General features: G+C 43.1%; 3 protein-coding genes across 3 annotated transcripts; 1 reads left to right on the top strand and 2 right to left on the bottom strand.

Moving 5' to 3' along the window:
* Positions 1 to 3,376: 3,376 nt before the first annotated feature.
* AK88_02004 (uncharacterized protein) lies at positions 3,377 to 7,503 on the top strand (the record flags this gene model as incomplete). Its single annotated transcript, XM_012479639.1, has 2 exons — positions 3,377 to 3,679; positions 3,880 to 7,503. 2 exons carry the CDS (start codon positions 3,377 to 3,379, stop codon positions 7,501 to 7,503), a joined length of 3,927 nt encoding a protein of 1,308 aa, XP_012335062.1.
* A 590-nt stretch (positions 7,504 to 8,093) lies between these two features.
* Positions 8,094 to 8,628, bottom strand: AK88_02003 (uncharacterized protein; the record flags this gene model as incomplete). Its single annotated transcript, XM_012479638.1, has 2 exons — positions 8,094 to 8,288; positions 8,536 to 8,628. The coding sequence occupies 2 exons, from the start codon at positions 8,626 to 8,628 to the stop codon at positions 8,094 to 8,096; spliced, it is 288 nt and encodes a 95-aa protein (XP_012335061.1).
* A 1,009-nt stretch (positions 8,629 to 9,637) lies between these two features.
* On the bottom strand, positions 9,638 to 20,019 carry AK88_02002 (uncharacterized protein; the record flags this gene model as incomplete). The annotated part of the gene is made up of 2 exons (XM_012479637.1): positions 9,638 to 10,057; positions 10,162 to 20,019. The coding sequence occupies 2 exons, from the start codon at positions 20,017 to 20,019 to the stop codon at positions 9,638 to 9,640; spliced, it is 10,278 nt and encodes a 3,425-aa protein (XP_012335060.1).
* Between the last annotated feature and the right edge of the window lie 369 nt (positions 20,020 to 20,388).

Raw genomic sequence — 20,388 nt, 5'->3', positions numbered from 1 at the left:
CTACTTAATTGCGTATCGCTTTGCCATTAATGCGTAGGTTGGAAAGTTCAAATTTGGTCACAATGAAACAGTTTTTTTACATTTTTATTGAGAAAAAAGTGGGGGTATAAATTTTATCCATTTTAAAAAGGGCGTAATTTCGCTTTCTCTCCGTACCAAGGGCGAAGAAAAAAAGGCCTTTTTTAAATTACCATTTCTGCAAAAAAAGTTTAAAAAAATGCATAACTTTATTGCGCTATGTGTATAGCCTCTTATTTACTTTTACATTTAAAGGCCATCATGTGCACGACAACCAGCCCGACGTAAACCGCGCAGCTTTGAGCAAACACAAAGAAATAGAACCATTCTTGTATAAACGTGAATGAATAATTTTTTTTTTTTTGATACACTGCAGAACAGAACATAGCGCGAAGTGTGTTATAACCCTTTTACATAAATTTGTATATGCATTCGTTAATGTGCAATTCTTGCGTGTATTGTCATGGTGCCTTACAGTGCGTAACAAAACTCAATGTGCTGCATGTGACTCGTTCAACATCAGAGTTATGCTGCAGCGATGTGGAAGTGGTAATCTTGGACACAACTATGAAAAAAATGCAGTGCGCTAAGATCGGCATTATGTACGCCCCATCTGCCCTCATATTTGTTTTTTGTGAGCACTTATTTTGGTACACCCTCCCATAGCTTGCATGTTAAAACCACTATGACACAACGGAGTTGTACAAATTTGTAAGCGCTACTGATCTGCCGTGACAGAAAATATATTCTTAAAAAATATGTGGGGTACTTTTTAAAAGACCCATTAAACAACGATAAAAATGGTACACATGGCAACACCACGCATGCAACGCTTTTTTAAAATACCTTTTTATCACACCACTTTCTTTGTAAGGGTGAAAAATTGTCAACATTTACGTACTTCTCAAATAGGGACAAAATTACTCCCCAAAAGCGTAAACCTCTTTTATTTTATACCACGTCGTTCATCCACTCCGAGTGGGAAGCACAGGAATGTTGACTTGCCACGTCGCGTAAGTACACATGGGGATTAGTACACACATGTACCAGTGTGAATTAACCGAATGGTTTTGCAAAAAGGAGGGAAACTTCGCTGCGCTCCGTTTTCTTCCGCTTTGCCATAAAGAAGCAACCCAAATGGTGTGTACACCATGAACAATTGGCACACGATTGGTAACCAGTTGGGAAATAGCTGCTAGATCAATCAAAGACATGTTTCGAAATGTACAAAGAAGGGCTAAATGTGCATAATGACAAATGTGGAGAATTCTTCCTTGTAAGGATAATAAAAATGCGCCATTGCCGCAAAGGCCGAAACACATTTTTTTGTGCATTCCCGGTTCCCTATACGGAAAACCTTTCATTCATTTGGTTGTCCAAAAGGGGGTACAGTCGGGGTACATATGAATGATCACAAAATAGTAAAACGACTCAGAGGAAGTGGAAAATTACACTCCTGTGCAGAATTTGTCCGAATGATACAAATGTCTTTATGTACTCTATTTCTTCCCATGGCTCACCTTTTCAACGCTGTAAAAGTGTCTAAACAAATGGTCTTGCATGTACATTTTTTCAATTTATTTTTTTATCCTTGCCTCTAAAATTACACAAACTTATGTGGCGACGTCCGAAACGTACACGGTGGACGTAGTTCCAAATTTGGTAATTTAATCAAACGTGTCCTTAGACCACCACGGCGTGCGAAATTTTCCTCGTCCACCGAACAAAATTGTTGAGCGTTTGGCAATGTATTGATGAAGCGTTCGCGTTTGTTGCTTAAACGGCAGTCATCATAATCGCACTACATACACAAAACACGAGGCCCGAGGCGAGTTACATGCTTCGCTGCTTTACCACTCCCTTTTTATGGAAAACTTTTCTAAAACAAACGAAAAAGGGAAGGCCCATTCTTATTTGCAATTTCCAGTTGTCATACATATGAGCGCAAATAAGGTAAAATGTACAAAAATTAAATAAGGACAATTGCTAACCTTTTTTCTCACATCCAGTTGTTCCCAGTTTGGCGAAAGGCCGCCCCAGCTGTGTGAATTTATTTTTTTCCGTTTTGCTTTTTTTTTTTTTTTTTTTTGCCTTTTTTAATTTAAAATTAAATGCATGTACAACAGGATGTTTCGATTTATATTACCGCATATGGAAAAGTGAAAAACAACCTATAGGTAAAAAAAAAAAAATAATAATAAAATAAACTTGGAATCTCTGTCAACTACATTTTGTAAGCATTTCCCCCGTTTAACACATATTTCGTCTACTTGCATTCACCAATTGGCTCTGATCGAAAATACAGCATACACGAATGCAGACAGACGCTCAAGTATGTGCTACATGTGCAATTGCATGAATAACCAACAGGGTGTGTAATTTCTTGCCCCACAAATGAGCTGTACGTAATGGGAAAAAACAAAAAGGAAAAAAAAACGTGTACAAAATTACGCATACAGAAGGATATATGCCTTTTCTTTTTTTAATTTAGAAAAGTTGGTATGTTGGTTCGGAATTTTCACTATTTTGGCGCTTCATCGTTTTGCCACTCGTCATACTGTCGCTTCAGTTTTATATAGTCCTTTTTCTGCATAGCTTCAGTTTTGTGCTATTTTGTTGATGTGTCTGTTTATTTGCCATTTCGGATGACCACCTTTTGCTTCACCCTTTTCTTTCTCTTTTTATTCTTCCTTTTCCCTTGTTCATTTTTTTTTTTTTTTTTTCCTGCACCGCCCCGTTTTTTTCATTGCTTATTTTTAAACATTGAACGAGACCGAAAGGTGTACGTAAATTACTCCCAAATGTTTTTATTTTAATAACCCCCGTCCGTGCGCATCATCAGAAGGGATCTCTCATTTTCGCGTTTCCTTTAGTGCCCACCGTTTGCCGTCATGTAGCGGCCACATAACAGCAGCTGCGTGCCCACTTCTCCTTGCCTTTTATAAATTTTTCCGTCACTGCTCACGAATTTTTCCCTCTTTTTTTATTTCCCCCCGTTTTGTTGCTCACTTATATTTTTTATACCAATTTGATTTTCGAAACGAACAAGCGTTGCGGATCGAGGCACCATTTTGGCACAAAAAGGGAAATAATTTCTTTTTTTTTTTTTTTAATTTGCCTGGATCTGAACAACTTTTCAGCTACACCCAATGTAGTACAGTTATACAGCTTGGGAATTCCCCACTCCTTGGTGAAAAAAGGAAGAGGGCCACAAAAATACATACTTATAGCACTTACGTGCAGTACACATACCTATGCATATATATATGCTCATGCATGTGCATGTACGCAGATATATTTTCCATACGGCCGCAAATTCTGGGGCATAATTAGACTGGACAGAAAACCACCAGGGGAAATGAAAACGTCAACGTCGAACAGTTTTGCGGACGCGAACGCGGACACCAGTGGAAATTGCAGCGGGAACAAGTGTAGTGCCTCTGAAACTACCTTTACAAATGCGGCATCCGTAATATGGATAGAAAAGGAAAAATTAGATTCCATTATTCACATCCCCCTGTATTCAGATCTGTCAAAGTACGTCTCCGATTTGAGCAGACACCCGTTGAAGCAGAAGAACGAGGAGGAACGAGGAGCAATGCTCTCCAAGATTTTCCTACTCTTTGATGACAACAGCTGCAACATTGCCGTTGACATATCGGTAGGTGTCCAGCCGAGCAGGGGAGAGGTGACGAGTGTGCGCCTAACGAACTGCTTAGCGTCAACCCATTTGGGAAAATGTCATCACCTCGTTCTGCACATGTTGTGTAGAAGTTCCCCCAAAGTTTCATCTTTTCATCCGTTCATCGTGTCATGGTTTTTTATTTTATTTTTTTAATTTTCTGTTTTCCCTCCTGACAGGCTCTATACGAGTCCGACAACAACAAAATCCCCCTTCTCATCTACGAACGCTACTACTTCTGGAGCCTCCACTTCTTATTTGAAAAGTCAAAAATAAAAACACAGAAATTAAACATCTGCTCAGACATAAATGGAAGATACCAAATTAACAAACTTAACGAATATGATGACGACGTCTACATGTACACGTCCATCTATAACTGTGCATATAATCGAAATGACGATGAGAAGAACGTTAGGGTTACCAGTTACTCTAAGCTAGGCACGGACACTTACAAGGACGTGAACAGAGAATTGACCATATATAACAAGGACTACATAAAATATTTGTACCTTAATGATCTTAAGAATAACGTCATGAAGGAGAACCAATCAAAAGGTGGGGGTGATGGATCTGCTGGTGGAAATTCCTTCGAAGCGTTTAAGGGGAGAATCTCGAGTGGGCATCCCCTTTTCGAAAAAGGCCTCTACTCCAAAAACGAAATAAAATGGTACCGCTTGAATATAAAAATTGAGAGCGTGGAGAAAAAGAAGAAAAACAAAAACCAGTACCTCAGCAAAGGTAAAGGATTCCCCCTGAGCAGCCATCTCCTCACTTTCAACAGCTACAACAGCAACAACAGCAATCGCAACCATCGCAACAGTAGTGGGAACAGAAATGTAGACATCTACCAAAACAGTAATAGAGTCTTCTCCTGTGAGCGGAGGAGCCTGATCAATCCCCACAGTTTTAAAAAAGAAATGTGTGACCCCACCTTTGACTCAAATCTCGTGGACAGCATTAGCCACTTGTCTCTTATAGACAACGAGGCTACCAGGAAAAATATTCACAATTTAATGAAGGTACAAAAGAGGTCCTTTTTTATGTTAGATCAAGAAAATGATAAAAATGTATTGGACATCTCAAACGATGAATTCTTGCTGCTGTCCTCAAATAGAAGGAGCGAATCTGTCTTAGATTCCAATAAGAGGGAGAGCTTAGCTAGCTCTGACAATCAAACAGGGAAGAGGCGTAAAAGGATGAACTGGTTCTATTACAAAAGCAGCAGCAACGAAACGAATTGCGGCCTTGATGACGACGATAGAAGTACATCTAGGGGCAATTCGGTCTGCGCGATGGACCATGCAGAGTCCTACGTAGAGAATAAACGGAAAAAGAAAGAGGAGGCTCTGGGCTGTGTACGTGACAGTGGAGACAACAATGGGGGCGACAAGGGGGATGGCCCCTGCGGAAGTTTCGTCATCTCCGACGCCGCGTTCACTGCTAGCAGAAATCGGGTTACAAAGATGAAGAATGTCTATTCGCCCAACGGAAGGCAGCCGCCGGGTGGCCACGCGCAATCAGGTGCAGAGGAAGTCGCAGAGGACAACATCATCAATTCGTGCATACCAGCGGAGAGCAAGGCGTACGTGCGAACAGTCAACGCAGGAGACTCAGACACAGAATTCCACAGCTTCGACGTTGAGGAAGAGGTGGATGGCATGGCGAGCGCTCCAGTAATAGTAGTAGACCCCTCAGAAAAAAAACAAGAGAAGGAGGAAACACAAATAAAAACTAATGCACTGTTCATTCATGACAAAAAGACCCTTAGAACCCTAAACCAGAACACAAAGGTGTACCAAGAAAATGTAGAAAAATACTACTCTCAATTTAAGAATATAATATCAGAACCGTTTGATCAAAAAGAAGGAATAGAAAAAATAAAAAGGAGAAAGGATCACAACAGAGAAACACAAACGATGTATATAAATAAAATTTTAAAAAGTATTTTGAACAAAGAGAAGTCGCATTTGAATTCTCTGTCTAAGAACTTTAAACGAATTGAAGGATTCTATAAACAAAATTACAAAATATATATCATCGAAAGCAAGGATGACCTAAATGACAAGAAAAATATTTTTAAGAGCGACGATCATGCATACGATTTGTCTATCCCTCCATGTGACGAGATGAGTCACGAGGTGAGTGAACACCTGAACATATTGAACCAGTTTAAAATATACCTGCGCAGGTGCAACGGGGAATATCTCCCGAGGAAATATCAAACGCGCATCACCACAGATGTTAGGAAGCCAATAGGCGCAGGAAAAAACCAAGTCAACTTTCAGGCAAATGTTAGTTGCACGCACAAAAAGGAAACCGAACAAAGGGCTACTTCAATGAAGAACAGTTTAACAAAAATGATTCCAAAGGGGGGACAACGAGGGGACGTCGCCGTAGAAGCAGCAGCAGAACCAGAAGAAACCTCCACCAATTCATCACAAAGGGAAACCATGACGACACACCTCACAACCCATAACCCATCCGACAATGGAATCATATTTTATGCATACAATAAAAAAAATCCAACTAGCGTAAAAGAGATAAAGGAAGGAGATTCACTCTACATAAAATTTGATGACAACTCATATGATGACTATGATAAAATTAGGGTACTAAAAAAGGACGACCTGCTTCAAATGCTTATTTGCCTAATGAGGAACCCAGAGTATCTGAAGCTGTCCAACATATCTACCTATTCTCCTGACCTCCTCTGGAACCTTTCCGTGCACTTCAAAAATGACCCCTACGATATGGAGTTGCATCTGGACAAAATGTACACCCACTTTTGTAGACGCTATGACATAACCTTCCTCGATGGGAACCCCACCTTTGATATCCAGCTAGGGTTTGCGCCCTTGGTGGAGCGACTGGGTCATGCCAAGTTCGATTCGCAGCTGGGTCATCAGCAGGGTGACCGAGCGGATTTCCAACCGGATTGCTCCACTGAGTGCTCATCCGATAGCCTCTCCGAGTGCTCCTCCGAGGAGGTGTACGAATCAGGCGCAAAGACAGCAACGGGGATGCGACGATTCAAAAGTACAAAGAAAGTCAAGAAAGAAAACCTCAAAGAAATAGAAACCATGAAGCTGAAAGACTACGTATCCTTCATGGATAAATTTCTACAAAATGTGAATGCTGCCAAGCTAAAAAGACTTAAGAGCATACAAACAGAGAACTACAAAAAGTATGAGTATGATCGAACCATAAACAAACTGAATAAGCAGAAGCTGCTTGAATTATTTGTTGACAAAAAAAATGAAATAAATACTATTCCTCTTTCCTTTTTAAAAGAACAAAGTAGAAATATCATATATGCGGAAAACCTTAAAATGAACATGTTCGCATGTATCAACATAATATTTGATGATGTTAAGGGGAGATGTATTTACGCAGCTAGCGATTTGAACAAATTTGATTTTGTCTTTGAATATGTTGGAGAGTTACTCACACATAAGGAGGCAATGGAACGCGAACGGAAATATAATAGAAATAAAAAGAAGGGATGTTATATGTTTTACTTTAAGCATGAAAATAAAAGGTACTGTATTGACGGCACCGAGGAAAATATCGATGCGGCTATCAATAACAAAGACAAAAAATACTTCCTGAGATCCTTTGCTAGACTTGTTAATCACTCCAAGAAAAATGCCAACCTCATTCCCAAGGTACTCACCGTTGCCAGCCGCCCTCGACTCTTCTTCGTCGCCGCCCGCAACATCAAGGAGGGCGAGGAGCTCCTCATCGACTACGGCGAGCGCGATCGCGAGATCATCAAAAATAACGAGTGGCTCAAGGGCTGACTGGCCACAAGTTAAGCAGCAGCTAAGCAGCGGCCTGGTGATGCTACCCAAATAACTATCAACATCGTATCCACAACCAGAAGTAATCATTCCCCCCAAGTGGACAGCCATCATACGTATCTACTTTTTTTTTTGTCATCTGCACATACATGTTCGCCGTGCTAGAGTTCCCATGTTTTTTTTTTTTTCAGTTTCAAGGTGGCAGACAAAGAGAGCCTCAGTGGGGGCCACCTTTTGCCTGCCCCCCATTTCGAACTTGTTGAGCGGCGCTATTTGAACAATTCTCTTCCTTCGCTTTTAAAATACAAATGTCACTATTTTCTGTCTTCTATGTATTGTATGTAGGCGGCGTCTTCTGCTGAGGGAGTAAATACAGCTCCACCCCATCCTTCGTTTGTTAACACATCTCGTGTTCCCACCATATCCTTTTCTTTTCTTTTTTTATATTAACAAAATTAACACATTGGTTTATTCGTATCCCCGACCCTTGGCGTTCAACAGGTCAAGTTACACATTTCACCCACAAGGTGTCCTTGACCAAATGTGTGTTTATGGCCCACGCATTTATTACTAGGAAAAAAAAAAAAACTCTACTTCTTCCTTGAACTGTCCTGATGGACGGTGAAGAAAGGGACACCGCCATTCACCCTCCTACTGCTGTGTTGAGAATTATCGCAAAAGTAACTGTCGTAGATATTCAGAATGGACTCCTTAATCGGGTAATAGTTATTCTGTATAGCCTCCGCTGCGCTGGCCATGGAATCCCGGACCAGCGTGCCACAGAACTGTGCAGGGGATAAAGGGACAAGCGAGCGAAAACCAATCAAAAATATGTGAACATATAACCAAGTAATGGACAGGAAAAAAAAAAAAAAAATCGCGCAAAAGATAAATAAACCGGGAAAGGCGTAACCAAGATGATGCTTCCCAAAGGAGGCAAGCTCTACGCAGTGATCTCTCCACCCCATCGACGGAGTGGACCGTCAAGTCCAGCTCCTCCTATGATAACATTTTCCCCCCATGTGGCCTTACCGTCACAGTGTCCGAAAAGTAACTGTGCGCATTTTCCTGCTCCTTCTCTTTTTCCTTTTTCCGGTTAATTTTCTTTTCCTGTTTTTTATCCATTCTGCGTGGGGGCGTCCTGATCACTTGTGTCTGGTTGGGTGCCTAGTTTTGCGCGTCTTTGGCAACTTTTTTTATCGCTTCGCTTCCCGTTCCCTTGCCGGTCGCACACACCAAGGGAATTTTTCTCGCCGCGCCGGGGATTATGCAATGCGCTATTCAACTTCAGGGGGAAAAAAATTGAGAAGACTTTTTTTTTTGTTTTTCTTTTTTACACCAATTTATAACGCCCTTTAAAAACTACAAAAAAAATTGGGGATAAAAAAAAAAAAAAAAAATACCCCGTTTGGTGAAATAAAACCAACAAAATTCGCCTGTGTAAAAAAAAACAAATAAAAACAAAATTTCCCGTTTTTTGGAAAAAACTTTCCCCACGTTGGCGCACAAATAGAATCGGCACTCCGCAAAAAACACCAACATATTTTCCTTTTCAGCTTACGCGGGGAAACATACCAGCGGACAGAAGTAAAATCGCCCAATTTCTATTTCCAAATGATACATAAGTGAAATGGAAAACTTTTACACCGAGTTACACGGAACAAAAATACGCAGAAAATAAGAATAAAATCTGCGGAAATGCTGATAGAATATGCATGCAGCCTTTTTGTGTAGGTTCCATTTGGGAAAATAGGCGACACAGGACAACCGGACAAACTGGGGCTGATCGGTCGCTCCATCCGCCCATCAATCACTGGGCAACTTGCGAGGAGGCCCCGCGGAAACAAACTCGACAAAAAAACGAATGGAAGCAGTGCCCCCTCCCACTTGGCACGCACTCGTGTACGCAGGTATGTAGAACATGTATAATATATTTCTATGCTTTTGTCTTTATGCCGGAGTCGCCCCCATACTTCTGCGTCCACCAGTGAAAGCCAACCAAGGGGGCAAAAAAAAAAAAAAAAAAAAAAAATAGTAACATGGCTTGGGCATGTACTAACGAAAGTGGAACGAAATAAAGTTCCCCCCAAGTGGAGTACTCCCCAAAATGACCACCACAGCGTACTCCACACCGCTACGAACACTTCTGTCCCCCGGAAGAGCAGCTTTCCAGGTAAAGCAGCAGCAGGGAGCGCATAACCATGCAATGCTCTTCGAAGGGCAACACACTCGCCGTGACGTTCTTCACCAAGCAAGTCATGAACACATCCCAGTACAGCTGAACAAATTTCATGTCATAAATATTATTAACACATTTTAAATGGTACTTCTCAACCCTTTGCAGAAGGTCTCTATTTTTGTCTACTTCATTTGTAAGGGGGTAACTAGATGCATATTTCTGTGGGTTCACAAAAAAATGGGTTCTATCATTTGTCATTTTAGAAAATTCTGGCACACTTATGTTGTGAAATAAGTCCATAATCAGGTACTTCAAAATGAGCTTCTTAAAATGTATGGTTTGGTTGACATCCTTTGCTCGGTTCATATTAAGGTCCTGCAGGGCGGTGCAAAAACAGGGAGACGATGGCGGATGGACATGATATAAACGCTATCGCGTGCAGGCACACACACACACACACACCATCTTCATCCACTTACGTGTAAACTCAAACAGGCGTACTCATGGTAGGGCTCCACGAAAAGGACCTGCTCTATCTGCGTGCCCCCACAATGCATAGGCATAAAATCGCTAATCTTCATACTTCCAAAAAGGGATAAACAATATCTGTCCAGAAGGCTGTCCACTCTGCTTGTATTTCCATCCACTGCTTTCTCATATGCAACTCCCCCTTCTTCTGACCCACGGTGGGGAAACCTTTCGCCGTACTCTCTCAATATGTGGACATTCTTAAGAACGGTCCCTTTTTTATTATCCCGCTTCCGGCTATCCCTACTGAGCCATTCGCTGTGCCCGCCTCTTGGCACTTCACTTATCACTCCGTTGAACACCGTGTCCCCTTCTACAACAGGTACATTGCCGCACACGTCGAAGTAGTCCCTATTCAAAAAAACCTCCGCTGCCGCCATCATCCTGTCGGCCTCAAAACGGTGCACATCTTCGTTGCTGGCCTTTTCTGGAGCGCCCTTACTTAAAAAACAATTCGGTGCTGCCCTAAAAAACCCACCATTAAATCTTCCATCTCGTAGTGCACCTGCCAGGACATCCCAACGATTCACTTCTCTGTCGTTGCTCCTGTTGTTCGAAGGATGCAACAAATCCGCTCTTGAAGCATCCACATTTTTTAAAACCAATCCATTTGCAGCTTCTTCTGCGTAGTGTCCACTTTTTCCTCCTCCATAGCGATTCTCAAATCGACGCACCGTTTGGGGTTTTTCCAGTGGGTTCATTTGATTGTCCTTCAATTGTTCGCATTTTATGCCATTGGGGGGAGACTCTCCATTCGTCGTGCTAAACGTAAATGGAAAATCAACATATGGTAAACCCCCATTTAGCATCACCTTCCCATGATCATCACAAATGATGTTTTCTGTGCCACCCTTATCAGTGCCTTTTAAGAATACCAATGGATCCCCCCCTTGTTCTTCACCTGATTTGATATTTCCGTTACTTCCCCCCTTTGCTCTTATCACCATCCCACCATACGGGTCATACTGTTGGCAAATTAACTCACTCCTTTTGTTCTGTAAAAGGGGGAAATTAATTCTCCTCCGCGGATAAAGCTTACTATACTTCTCTTCTTCCTCACCAGTTGTAGTTCCATCTAACATCAACATATCCAACTTGGGTTTTATTTTCGATTGCATCGTGGCTCCTGTTCCTTTGAATTGCACTCCACATGTGGACGTTGCCCCCGAGTTTTCACACTCCCCTGAATTACTCAATTCAGCATTCATTCCTCTCCCACATTTGTACTTTCCCACCAGCTCACCTCTCCTCCCCCAGGCGTCGCTCCTGTTGGTGTGGCATTTAAACATATGAACTCGTATTGGGGACCTATTGGAGGCAGTATCTTGTGTACCACCTACCCCATTCTCTTCCCCTTGATTTCCGTCCAAAGTGCTCTCTGGTAAGAGGCAGGTTTGTGCGCCATCCTCCCATGTCGTGCATGTCTCATCAGAACCTGTAAAATTGGCAAACCCACTTTTGCACCTTTTATTCTTATCACTGCAGGCTTGTTTCTCCTCACACTGTACATTTGCTACATCCAACGAATGGAAAATATGATTAACCGATTGCGATGTTATGTCTTCTTTTGTTTTTTTCTTTTTTTTCTCTCTCTTCATAATTTTTACACCTTTGTTTGTTGCCTCTCGGTCTGTCTTTCCCACATCTACCTTGTCATAAGAGATTGCCTTCCCGTTTATCTGAACCCATTTGGGGGGAGAAACCCTTTCGTTTCTACGTTCGTTTCTATCCAATTCTGCAGTGTTCACACTCACTACTGGTTCCCTAACCTCATCAACCTCCGCGTTAAACATGTTAACCTCTTCGAAGTTCAAACGTTTATTTTTCTCAAGGCAGCTCTCTATTGGTTTATTTTTTATGTCCACCTCGATATGGCCTATATTTCTGTTGTCCTGAAAAATCTGATGTAAGAATTTTTTCTCATTTTCTTCCAAATGTTTGTCCGTTTCATTTTTTCCCTCTTCACCAAACGGGATTATAAATGCATCCCCGCCATAGTTTTTGCACGCAAGTGTGACACACTGTTCATTTTGCGCAAAAGAGTCATTCACATCAACGCAGGGATTCATATTATATTCTGAGTAGCCACTTCCTATGTGTGCCACATTTCGGTCATATTCCACGTGCGGTTCTTTCCCGACCCCAGAGTTCGTCTTCTCCTCCGCCACCAAACATGAAGTTATCTTCCCCTTCGCACAATCACTTTCTACATTCCTGCGTCTCCAGGTGGTGTTCCTCATTAAATTATGTGCCCCATATGGCTCGAAACTTCTCACCGCACAATAATTTTCTACTACCCCCCTGTTCATATCATTCTGTAAAAAATTCGTATCACTCATATTTATTACCCTTCCTACATCGTTTTGCCGTTCCCTATTTTTTTGGACTCCCCACTGGTTTGTGTTAATCCTGGGGGTGGTGTCACATGCACTTTGTGTAGGGTTCCCTATGGAGATTTTTGCACTCGGAAGATTTTTCCCTGATTCTGTAACCCAGCTGTTTATAAACGGCCCTTGTCCCTGTGAACTGTTCCCGTGGGGAAACTGCAGGAGCATATTCTGAGCAGCCGTTTGTTGAGGGGAAGGAGTAATCCCAAGGAAGTGAATCCCCGCGTTCGCCTTCCCATCAATACGATTTGCAGCCCCACCGATGCTGCCCCCATGCACCTCTAAAAAGGGCTTCCCCCCACTGTTGACCTGTGGGGTACTGTTCACACATGTCACCGCATTAGCTGTTAGGTTAGTGCCCCCACCTTTATCACTCCCCACTGGTGTACCCTTCTCACAATTGCTTCTAAAACTGCAGTAGCCATTTGCCACAACATCATTTTTAAGTCTCATTCTATTCGGCTTGCTCTCCACTACGGGTTCTACAATTGCGACTTCTTCCTTATTCTGCACACATTCTCTACTCCCATCTGTGATTCCATTTCTGTGGGTTCTATTATTCGTGCGATTCCTGTGCTGCATGTCTGGAACGCATGTCTTGTTCGAATCAATTGGTAGACCGGCACCCACCCCGAGTTGGAACCCCCCTTGAGTATTCATGACCTCATTTACCCTAACCTGTTCTCTACTGCTGCCAACATACCCATCGTTCATGACAGCAATTCTGTGAAACCTGTTGCGCGCCTCTTCATTGGCGGAGTTACTCATTATGGATCCATTTCCCAAACATGGGGCGAGCCCAACAGGAATGCATCCCATCGGAATAGACATAATCGGAACAGAACCCATTTTCTGCATGTCCGCATTTGCCCTTGCCACACTATACAAATTCACATCTCCGTTATACGACTGGCACTCGTCATTGGGTCCTCTAAAGACACACCTTTCTACATTCCTCATGTTAAAAAAATTCATTGTTTCCCTCCCCTCACTAGAGTGAATCATCTGATTCATCTCCCCGTTTCCATTATATGCGTCATACAGGTTGTCACTTGTGACCTCACCATTCAGGAAAAGTTGCTCGTTCGGACCACAAAATTCCATTTGCTCCTGCGCCTGATTGACGTTACTAATTCGATTCAAGTTTCCTAGGTAATTACAATTTTTGACCTTCTCAGAATGGTGCACCATGTTGTCAAGCGGAACAATGTGCTGTGCACCACTTCCCCTCTTGCTGCCAACTTCTCCCGTGTGGTGTCTCCTGGTGGGGCCCTCCATTTCGCTCGGCATTCCGGTATAACTGCGGTTTGCATACCTATCTGGCTTATCGTAGAACCCCCCGTAAGGGTTACCTATATAAGTGCCACTCGCACCACTCCCCTTGTAGGGGCGAAGCTTGCTACCTCTAGCACTGGGTCCCTTTAACGACTCCGTTTCGCCTGAGTGCGCAAACTGTATTGGAAACAAATTTGCGTTCATATCAATCCTATCATCCATGACCTCATGCTGTTTATCATGTTCATGCGAGTTCGAGTCACCGGTTGGTGTTGTGCTTCCCATGGGATGCCCCTCTTGGTCGTTAAACTGAGTGGTAGGCGTGCATGCCGTTGAGCCAATTTGAGAAGGGGGACTAGTATAATCATTCAAGCTGACCCTGTTCTTATTCCTATCTAAGCCATCATATGGCAGAGATGAAATATCCAAATTGTCAGTACTGTGTGTTTGTTTGTCCCCCACGGTCTTTTGTTTCTTCACTGGAGACACACCGTTTTTGCCACAGACATTTTCGCTGTTCATATAATTTTTATTTTTTTTTAATTTCATATTGTTCTTCCTTTTCTGCACTTTTAATCGACTTTTCACAGCTAGCTCTCTCGCAATTAAAAACCCATAACGATACACAGAGAAGCATTCTTTTTTTTTATGCCCATAGGCACACCACCTTTTCTGTCTGATATCAAAATGGACTCCTTTAATCTTGGGCATTTTCATGATCTCGTTGTAGTAGTACTCATCTTCATCTTGATCATTGCAAGTGTTTTTTTCCAACTCATTTAACTTGTATGTATACATTTCTTCTTCCTCCTCTTCGACTACTCCTGTCTCTTTTTTTCCTAACTCGCTTGACCCTTTCTCCCTTCCACGTTCTCCATTCTTCGCACCACTGGGGCCTAAGACACACTGTGGCACATTGTATTCTCCAATGGAAACAGAGAAAGGAGTATTTGGCGAGAGCTGATTCAACTGACCACACGAATCTAATTGTTTCTCACTTGTGCATTTTCTTTCCTCATACATTACTGCGTTGTTTGGTTCCTCACTTATGTTACCTTTCCTCTGGATCAAGCTCATACTGTGCGTCCATTCATTGGGGTTGTTTAGAGCAGAGCTGACTTCTTCACTCCCTTTATTCTTCGAGTCACATATTTGGTTGCACCCGTTTCTGTTTTGCTTTCCGCCGGTGTGATCAACATTTAATTCGTTTTTTTCTTTTTTCTTCTCTTTCGCACTTTTTTTGGAACTCTTTGTTTTGGACACCTCCCTAGACATTCCACCCTGTTTCTTTTCGCCGCTACCAATTGCACGCGTCTCCCCTCTGTCTTCTTCCCCATTCCACTGGTAGCTCCGACTAACGATAACACTTTCTGACACTAAGGATATACTGTTTTCGCGGATATGCGAATCATTGCAACTTCTCTCCCCCTTTGTGTTCGTTCTTTTCGCGGAATTGTTTTTTTTCCCTTTATTTTTACTCATGACGTTTCTCTCTGACGTTTTCCGTTCCGGGTTCCCAACGGTGGTGCCTACTGCATATGCAGAAGTTACTCCCTCCACAGATTGACCACATGCCACATTTCCCGCCTGCCCATTCTCAACACATGCGTTTTTTATTGTCGTCTTGTCTTTTTCCATGGGTTGAATGCTTATCCATTGTTCAGGTGAATTTCTTAGCCTTCCACACGCCTCGGCGTTGTCTCCCAAAACGTTTACCTTTCCCCGTGTGCTCTCCTCCCCCTTGTTCATCAGTCGTCCTACCACTTCGCCCGATGCGCCCCCTTCACTGGGGAGACTCCTTCCCTGACTGCGCTCACAATATATACTTCTGTTTACATTTATCAATTCACCCAAATGTTCCGAAATGTGTGTCGCTGTGGATGCCCTAGTTAGGTTCCATGTCTCACGCTCGCTCCTTTCACCATTTGCCCTACTATGCATGTTCACATTCAGACTCAGAGTGAGGTCCTCCTTTTTCTTGTTCTGCATTGGGTTGTCCCCTGCTAGGATAGCAAGAGGTGTCTTAACCATTCCCTGGCTCCCGATACCACCAACGCAGCTGCCACTGGAAATGGCACTACTTCTAACTCTCCTACCTTCCAGGGAATTCTTAACGCAATTTTCCACTGTCGAATGATTACTAGGGTTCGCTCCAGTCTCTTCCTCGTATGGACTGTTCCATGTACCATCCACAAGTGCCTTTGCACTGTTAAAGTGGGGACCCATGTTTTGTGTCCTTCCCTCATTCATACTACTGTACTGGTACTGATAAGTGCCACCTCGCATGTGCTGGGGCGACCCACACGGTACACCTCTAAAACAGGGCGAGTAGGTCTCCTCACCCTCGTTCTTCATATCCGCATTATTAAAATTGGAGCAATGGATATAATTTCCCATTTGTGTATGTCCTCCCCATTTACTCGACATTGCTGCATCTGTGACTGTCTGTAAGTTTCTCCCATCATTGACACCAAAAAACGGGTTCAGCTGGTTCGACACATTCTTATGCGTATCCGTAAATTGACCATTCAATAAAGGCTCTCCACTCATCCCATGATTCATATAGGCTACCTCAGTTGGCACTCCACTTAGACACGAGGACATAGCAATATTGTGTCCTCTTGGCATCGCTTCGAAATTATTAACCATGTAAGTGTAGTTGTTTCTTCCCCCATGTTCGCTATGCCATGCGTTGATCTGTGGTCCTGTTATTATGATTCCATTTTGGTCGTAGAAGTTTACTGAACCGTATGACCCCGTCGCGAATTCGTGTCTATTGGGGGGATGCCCGTCTGTAGTGGTATGGTTGTTCTGATCGTATCTGTTTTCCCTTCCCCCTATGTAGCCGCCAAAATCGCTCAAGTTTGTCAAACCACCCACCACCTGGTTCCCCATGAAATCGGGGAACCCTTGCGAGATGGTCGAATGGGGCACATTTGGAATGCTGCTTAAATTGTGTCCGCTCTCACAAGCTAAAACATTGTGCACGTTTTTTAAATCAGGTCTTGTCATCCGTGCATATCGTCCTCCAGAAAAACTTCCTACCGCTGATCTTCCAATGGGATTATTTTCTTCATATGCGCTTGCTCTACATGCATTTATCCTTTTATTAACGCATGTTAAATTCGATTTTGCGTCCACATTTTTGGGTTCATTGTCTCGTTTCATGGTCCTCGCTGCGTGACTTGGATTAGCCACAATTCCTCCCCGTTCTACACTCAGATCGACACGTCTGCTGCTTATCCGGCTCCTCTTGCGGGGGTTATGAATCCCCACCTTTGCGTCTTTTCTTTTATTTTTGGTGTGCGCTTCTATCAGTTGGCTGTCCTTCTGCGTGGGCTCCTGATTTCTCACCCTTGCGACATCTTTTTTGTGGCTGCTCTTTTTGCTGCTTTGGGGAGGATTCACTCCGCAGTTGATCACCCCACCTTTTTCTACTCCAAGGCTGTTCACTCCTGGTTTGTCTACTTCACTGATGGCCACCGCTTGCATACTCACTGCCTGACTGCCTGGGGAGAATTTCGAGTTTCTAAACTCCAGTGCCAGCTGACGCGCCTTGTAGAACCCGTACTTACACACAGGGAAGTGCTTCTGAATCTGTTTGTTGTTCTCGTTCTTCCAGTACGCAATCCACCTGATCTGGTTGTGGTCGAAAGTTAGTCCTTGAATTTTTACCATCTGTTTAGCTAGCACACGGTAGTATTTTCTCTCGTTTAGTGGAATGCCAGTTCTTTTCTTCTTCTTTTTACAATCACTCAAATGTGTGATGCTATCTTGGCACACATCTACTCCGTCCTTGTGTAAATCTAACAGGGCGCTATTCATCTCCTTCTCAAATGAGCTGTAGGCATCAGTCCTGTGGGCCAATATTTCCTCGTGGCCATTTCCATATATACCCATAGGAATATTTTCGCATCTCTGATAATTGTCCATAATATATTTGTCCCCTTCAGACCATTTCGCATCCACCATATGAATCAATTTTCGTTCGCCAAAACGGGTTCTACTTGTTTTGAACCCTACCCCATGTGCATCAGGTGTGTAGTCTACACTTACTAACGTTCTAGGAATTACGCCTACCAATTGGTTGTCCGTGCTATACTTACTTTTGCTTAATATATCTTGAGGAGTGAACCCATTTTCCCTCTCCCTGCATAAGCTGATCTGTTTGCTCCTAGACTTGTCATCTAACTCGTTTGACACATCTACACCTACTTTACACATTTCTGGTGACCTGTCTTTTTTCTTACCTTCTTCCTCAACAGCTGTTTGTTCCATTCCTCTATGTGCTGTTTCATCAACCACTGCTCCAATGCGTATGGGGATACCCATCTTGGTTCTCCTCTCCTGTGAGCTCTGCCTTAATGGAGGTGCACCTAATGGAGCTCCATCCAATTGCTCTACTGCGCGTTCTGCACATGAAAAATGTTCTTCATTACCACCGGCCAAATGGGCATCCGTTTTATTTTCTACACCAATGTAATTAATTGCATTATTTTTTCCTCCCCCAGCAGGTGCATCAATTTTCCCCGATGAAACAATGCCTATCACCGCATCACCTGGAAAGCGACTAACCCTTTCGTGACTCACTGTCTCGTTTGGACCTTGCTCTAAATCTGCTTTACATACATTTTTTTTGTACCCTTCCAAGTTATCCTGCCCAACATTTTTAATTTCTTCATTCGTTATTTCCAATTCATTATCAATCTTCCTAACTTGTTCAGGTAATTTGGGAGTGTCCCCATTCGGCGCATTTGCGGTCCACTTTTCCTTTATCTCCGTACCGATGCAGACAAGTATATTTGTGCATCCCACTTGTAGAGACTTCCCCAACTTACTTTCCTTTTCTGCCCCATGTAGGTTTTTTCTCAAATGAACAATGTCCTTCACAAGAGGGCACCTATTACTAGGACGATCTTCTACATTCGGGGGGGTCTCCTTCGTGTTGACAGTGCTTACCCAGTCGGTGTCATCTCCATGGAAGACATTCGCTCGTTTGTTTTCCTCATCCAGGTGACCTTCACTAACGTAGTTCTGTTGCAAATTGGAGCACCTCACAAAACTCTCTTCATAAATATTATCTTTCTTTCCATTGTCTACGTAACTACCTGACGTGTTCATGGAATTATTCCTTCTTACCTCATTCAAACCTTGCATTATTATAGGATTAGTTTTGCTTTTCTCATCTTGCTCTTCCTCCCCAAGGGCAGAGCTACGTCCCCCCTGCATCATGTGACACGCGCTCTTCTTATCGTAATAACTCTCCACGTTGTCCATTCCACTTCCCCATCTGCACACCTGTTCTACGCTTACCATGGCACAGTCCTTCTGTTCTTCTTCATGCGCGGTGTCATCAGCTCCTACACCCCGAGCCCTAATTGCTTCCCGGAGGTGCGCGCCTTCTTTATGCACTCCTGTGTTGCAGGAGCACTGATCGTTTACAGACACTTCCTTATTACACCACGTTTCAAAATTAGTAGTAACTGTATTCACATATTGCTCTCGTGTCGCTGAAATATGTGCACCGTCCAGACCACTCCTCCTCTGATCATCGCTGATATTCATATTAATGTTTGTCCGAGATGTACCACCATCGTGGGGGTTCCTTTGCCCATCGACTTTCTCCAGAGGGCGTATATCGATGCGTTTGCTACCACCGCTACGTTGCTGTTCTGGACTCAGCGCATTTATGTGTCCACCTGCAAAAGTCACATTTATGTGGCTCATTGGATCAATACCACAGCTGTCTTTTGCCTTCCCTTTTTGCCTTTCTTTTTCCCTTTCTTTTTCCCTTTCTTTATCGTGTAAATCATTTTGGCTGGATAACAAAATTTGCTCCTCACTTACAGGAAGGTTAACTTGCGTAAGGTTCATACTGCTCTCAAACTTGTTATTCATATCGGCCGCTCCAATGTTGTATGCGCTTCTCGTGTCTTCATTCAGCTTATAATGGGTCCCCCTTTTCTCCCCCCATTGGTTCACCTCCTTTTCCTTATCCTCCAAGTCAAAATTAGACGTAAAATTCATTTTAACCTTACCTGCCACATAGTCCTTATCAACATTGCAGGGGTGCATTTTGTGGGTCTCCTCATCGCCTACCCTGAGTTCATCACTTCGTATGTCTTGTTGGTACTTTCGTCTGTCCATGTTAACCGCCTTACTACAAAAACGCCTCTTAACCCAGTGATGGTGTAAAATATGGTATTCTCTTTCCCTTAAGGGATTTTCTCTTCTATGTGTGCAGATGGAAGTTCCTTTCCTCCTGATGCATTCTATAGCGGCACAGTGGGCGTAAAAAGATACGCCCTAAGGTAAGCCTCAAGTGTGACCCAACAAATGTACTCCCCCAAAAAAAACATGGAAGCCAGGTGGACCACTCTCCTTATTGCATAAATCGGGAGAGGATTCCCCCGACAAGTTAGACAGGGATCAACTCTGTCGATCAATATGCCGCAAAAAGTGTCCCGACAAGATACACGGCAAATCGCAATGAAGTAAAAAAAGTGCATGGATCAC

The sequence above is a fragment of the Plasmodium fragile genome, assembly GCF_000956335.1.
Source record: "Plasmodium fragile strain nilgiri unplaced genomic scaffold supercont1.18, whole genome shotgun sequence".
Lineage (NCBI taxonomy): Eukaryota > Apicomplexa > Aconoidasida > Haemosporida > Plasmodiidae > Plasmodium > Plasmodium fragile.
This window is presented reverse-complemented; position numbering and strand designations above follow the sequence as displayed.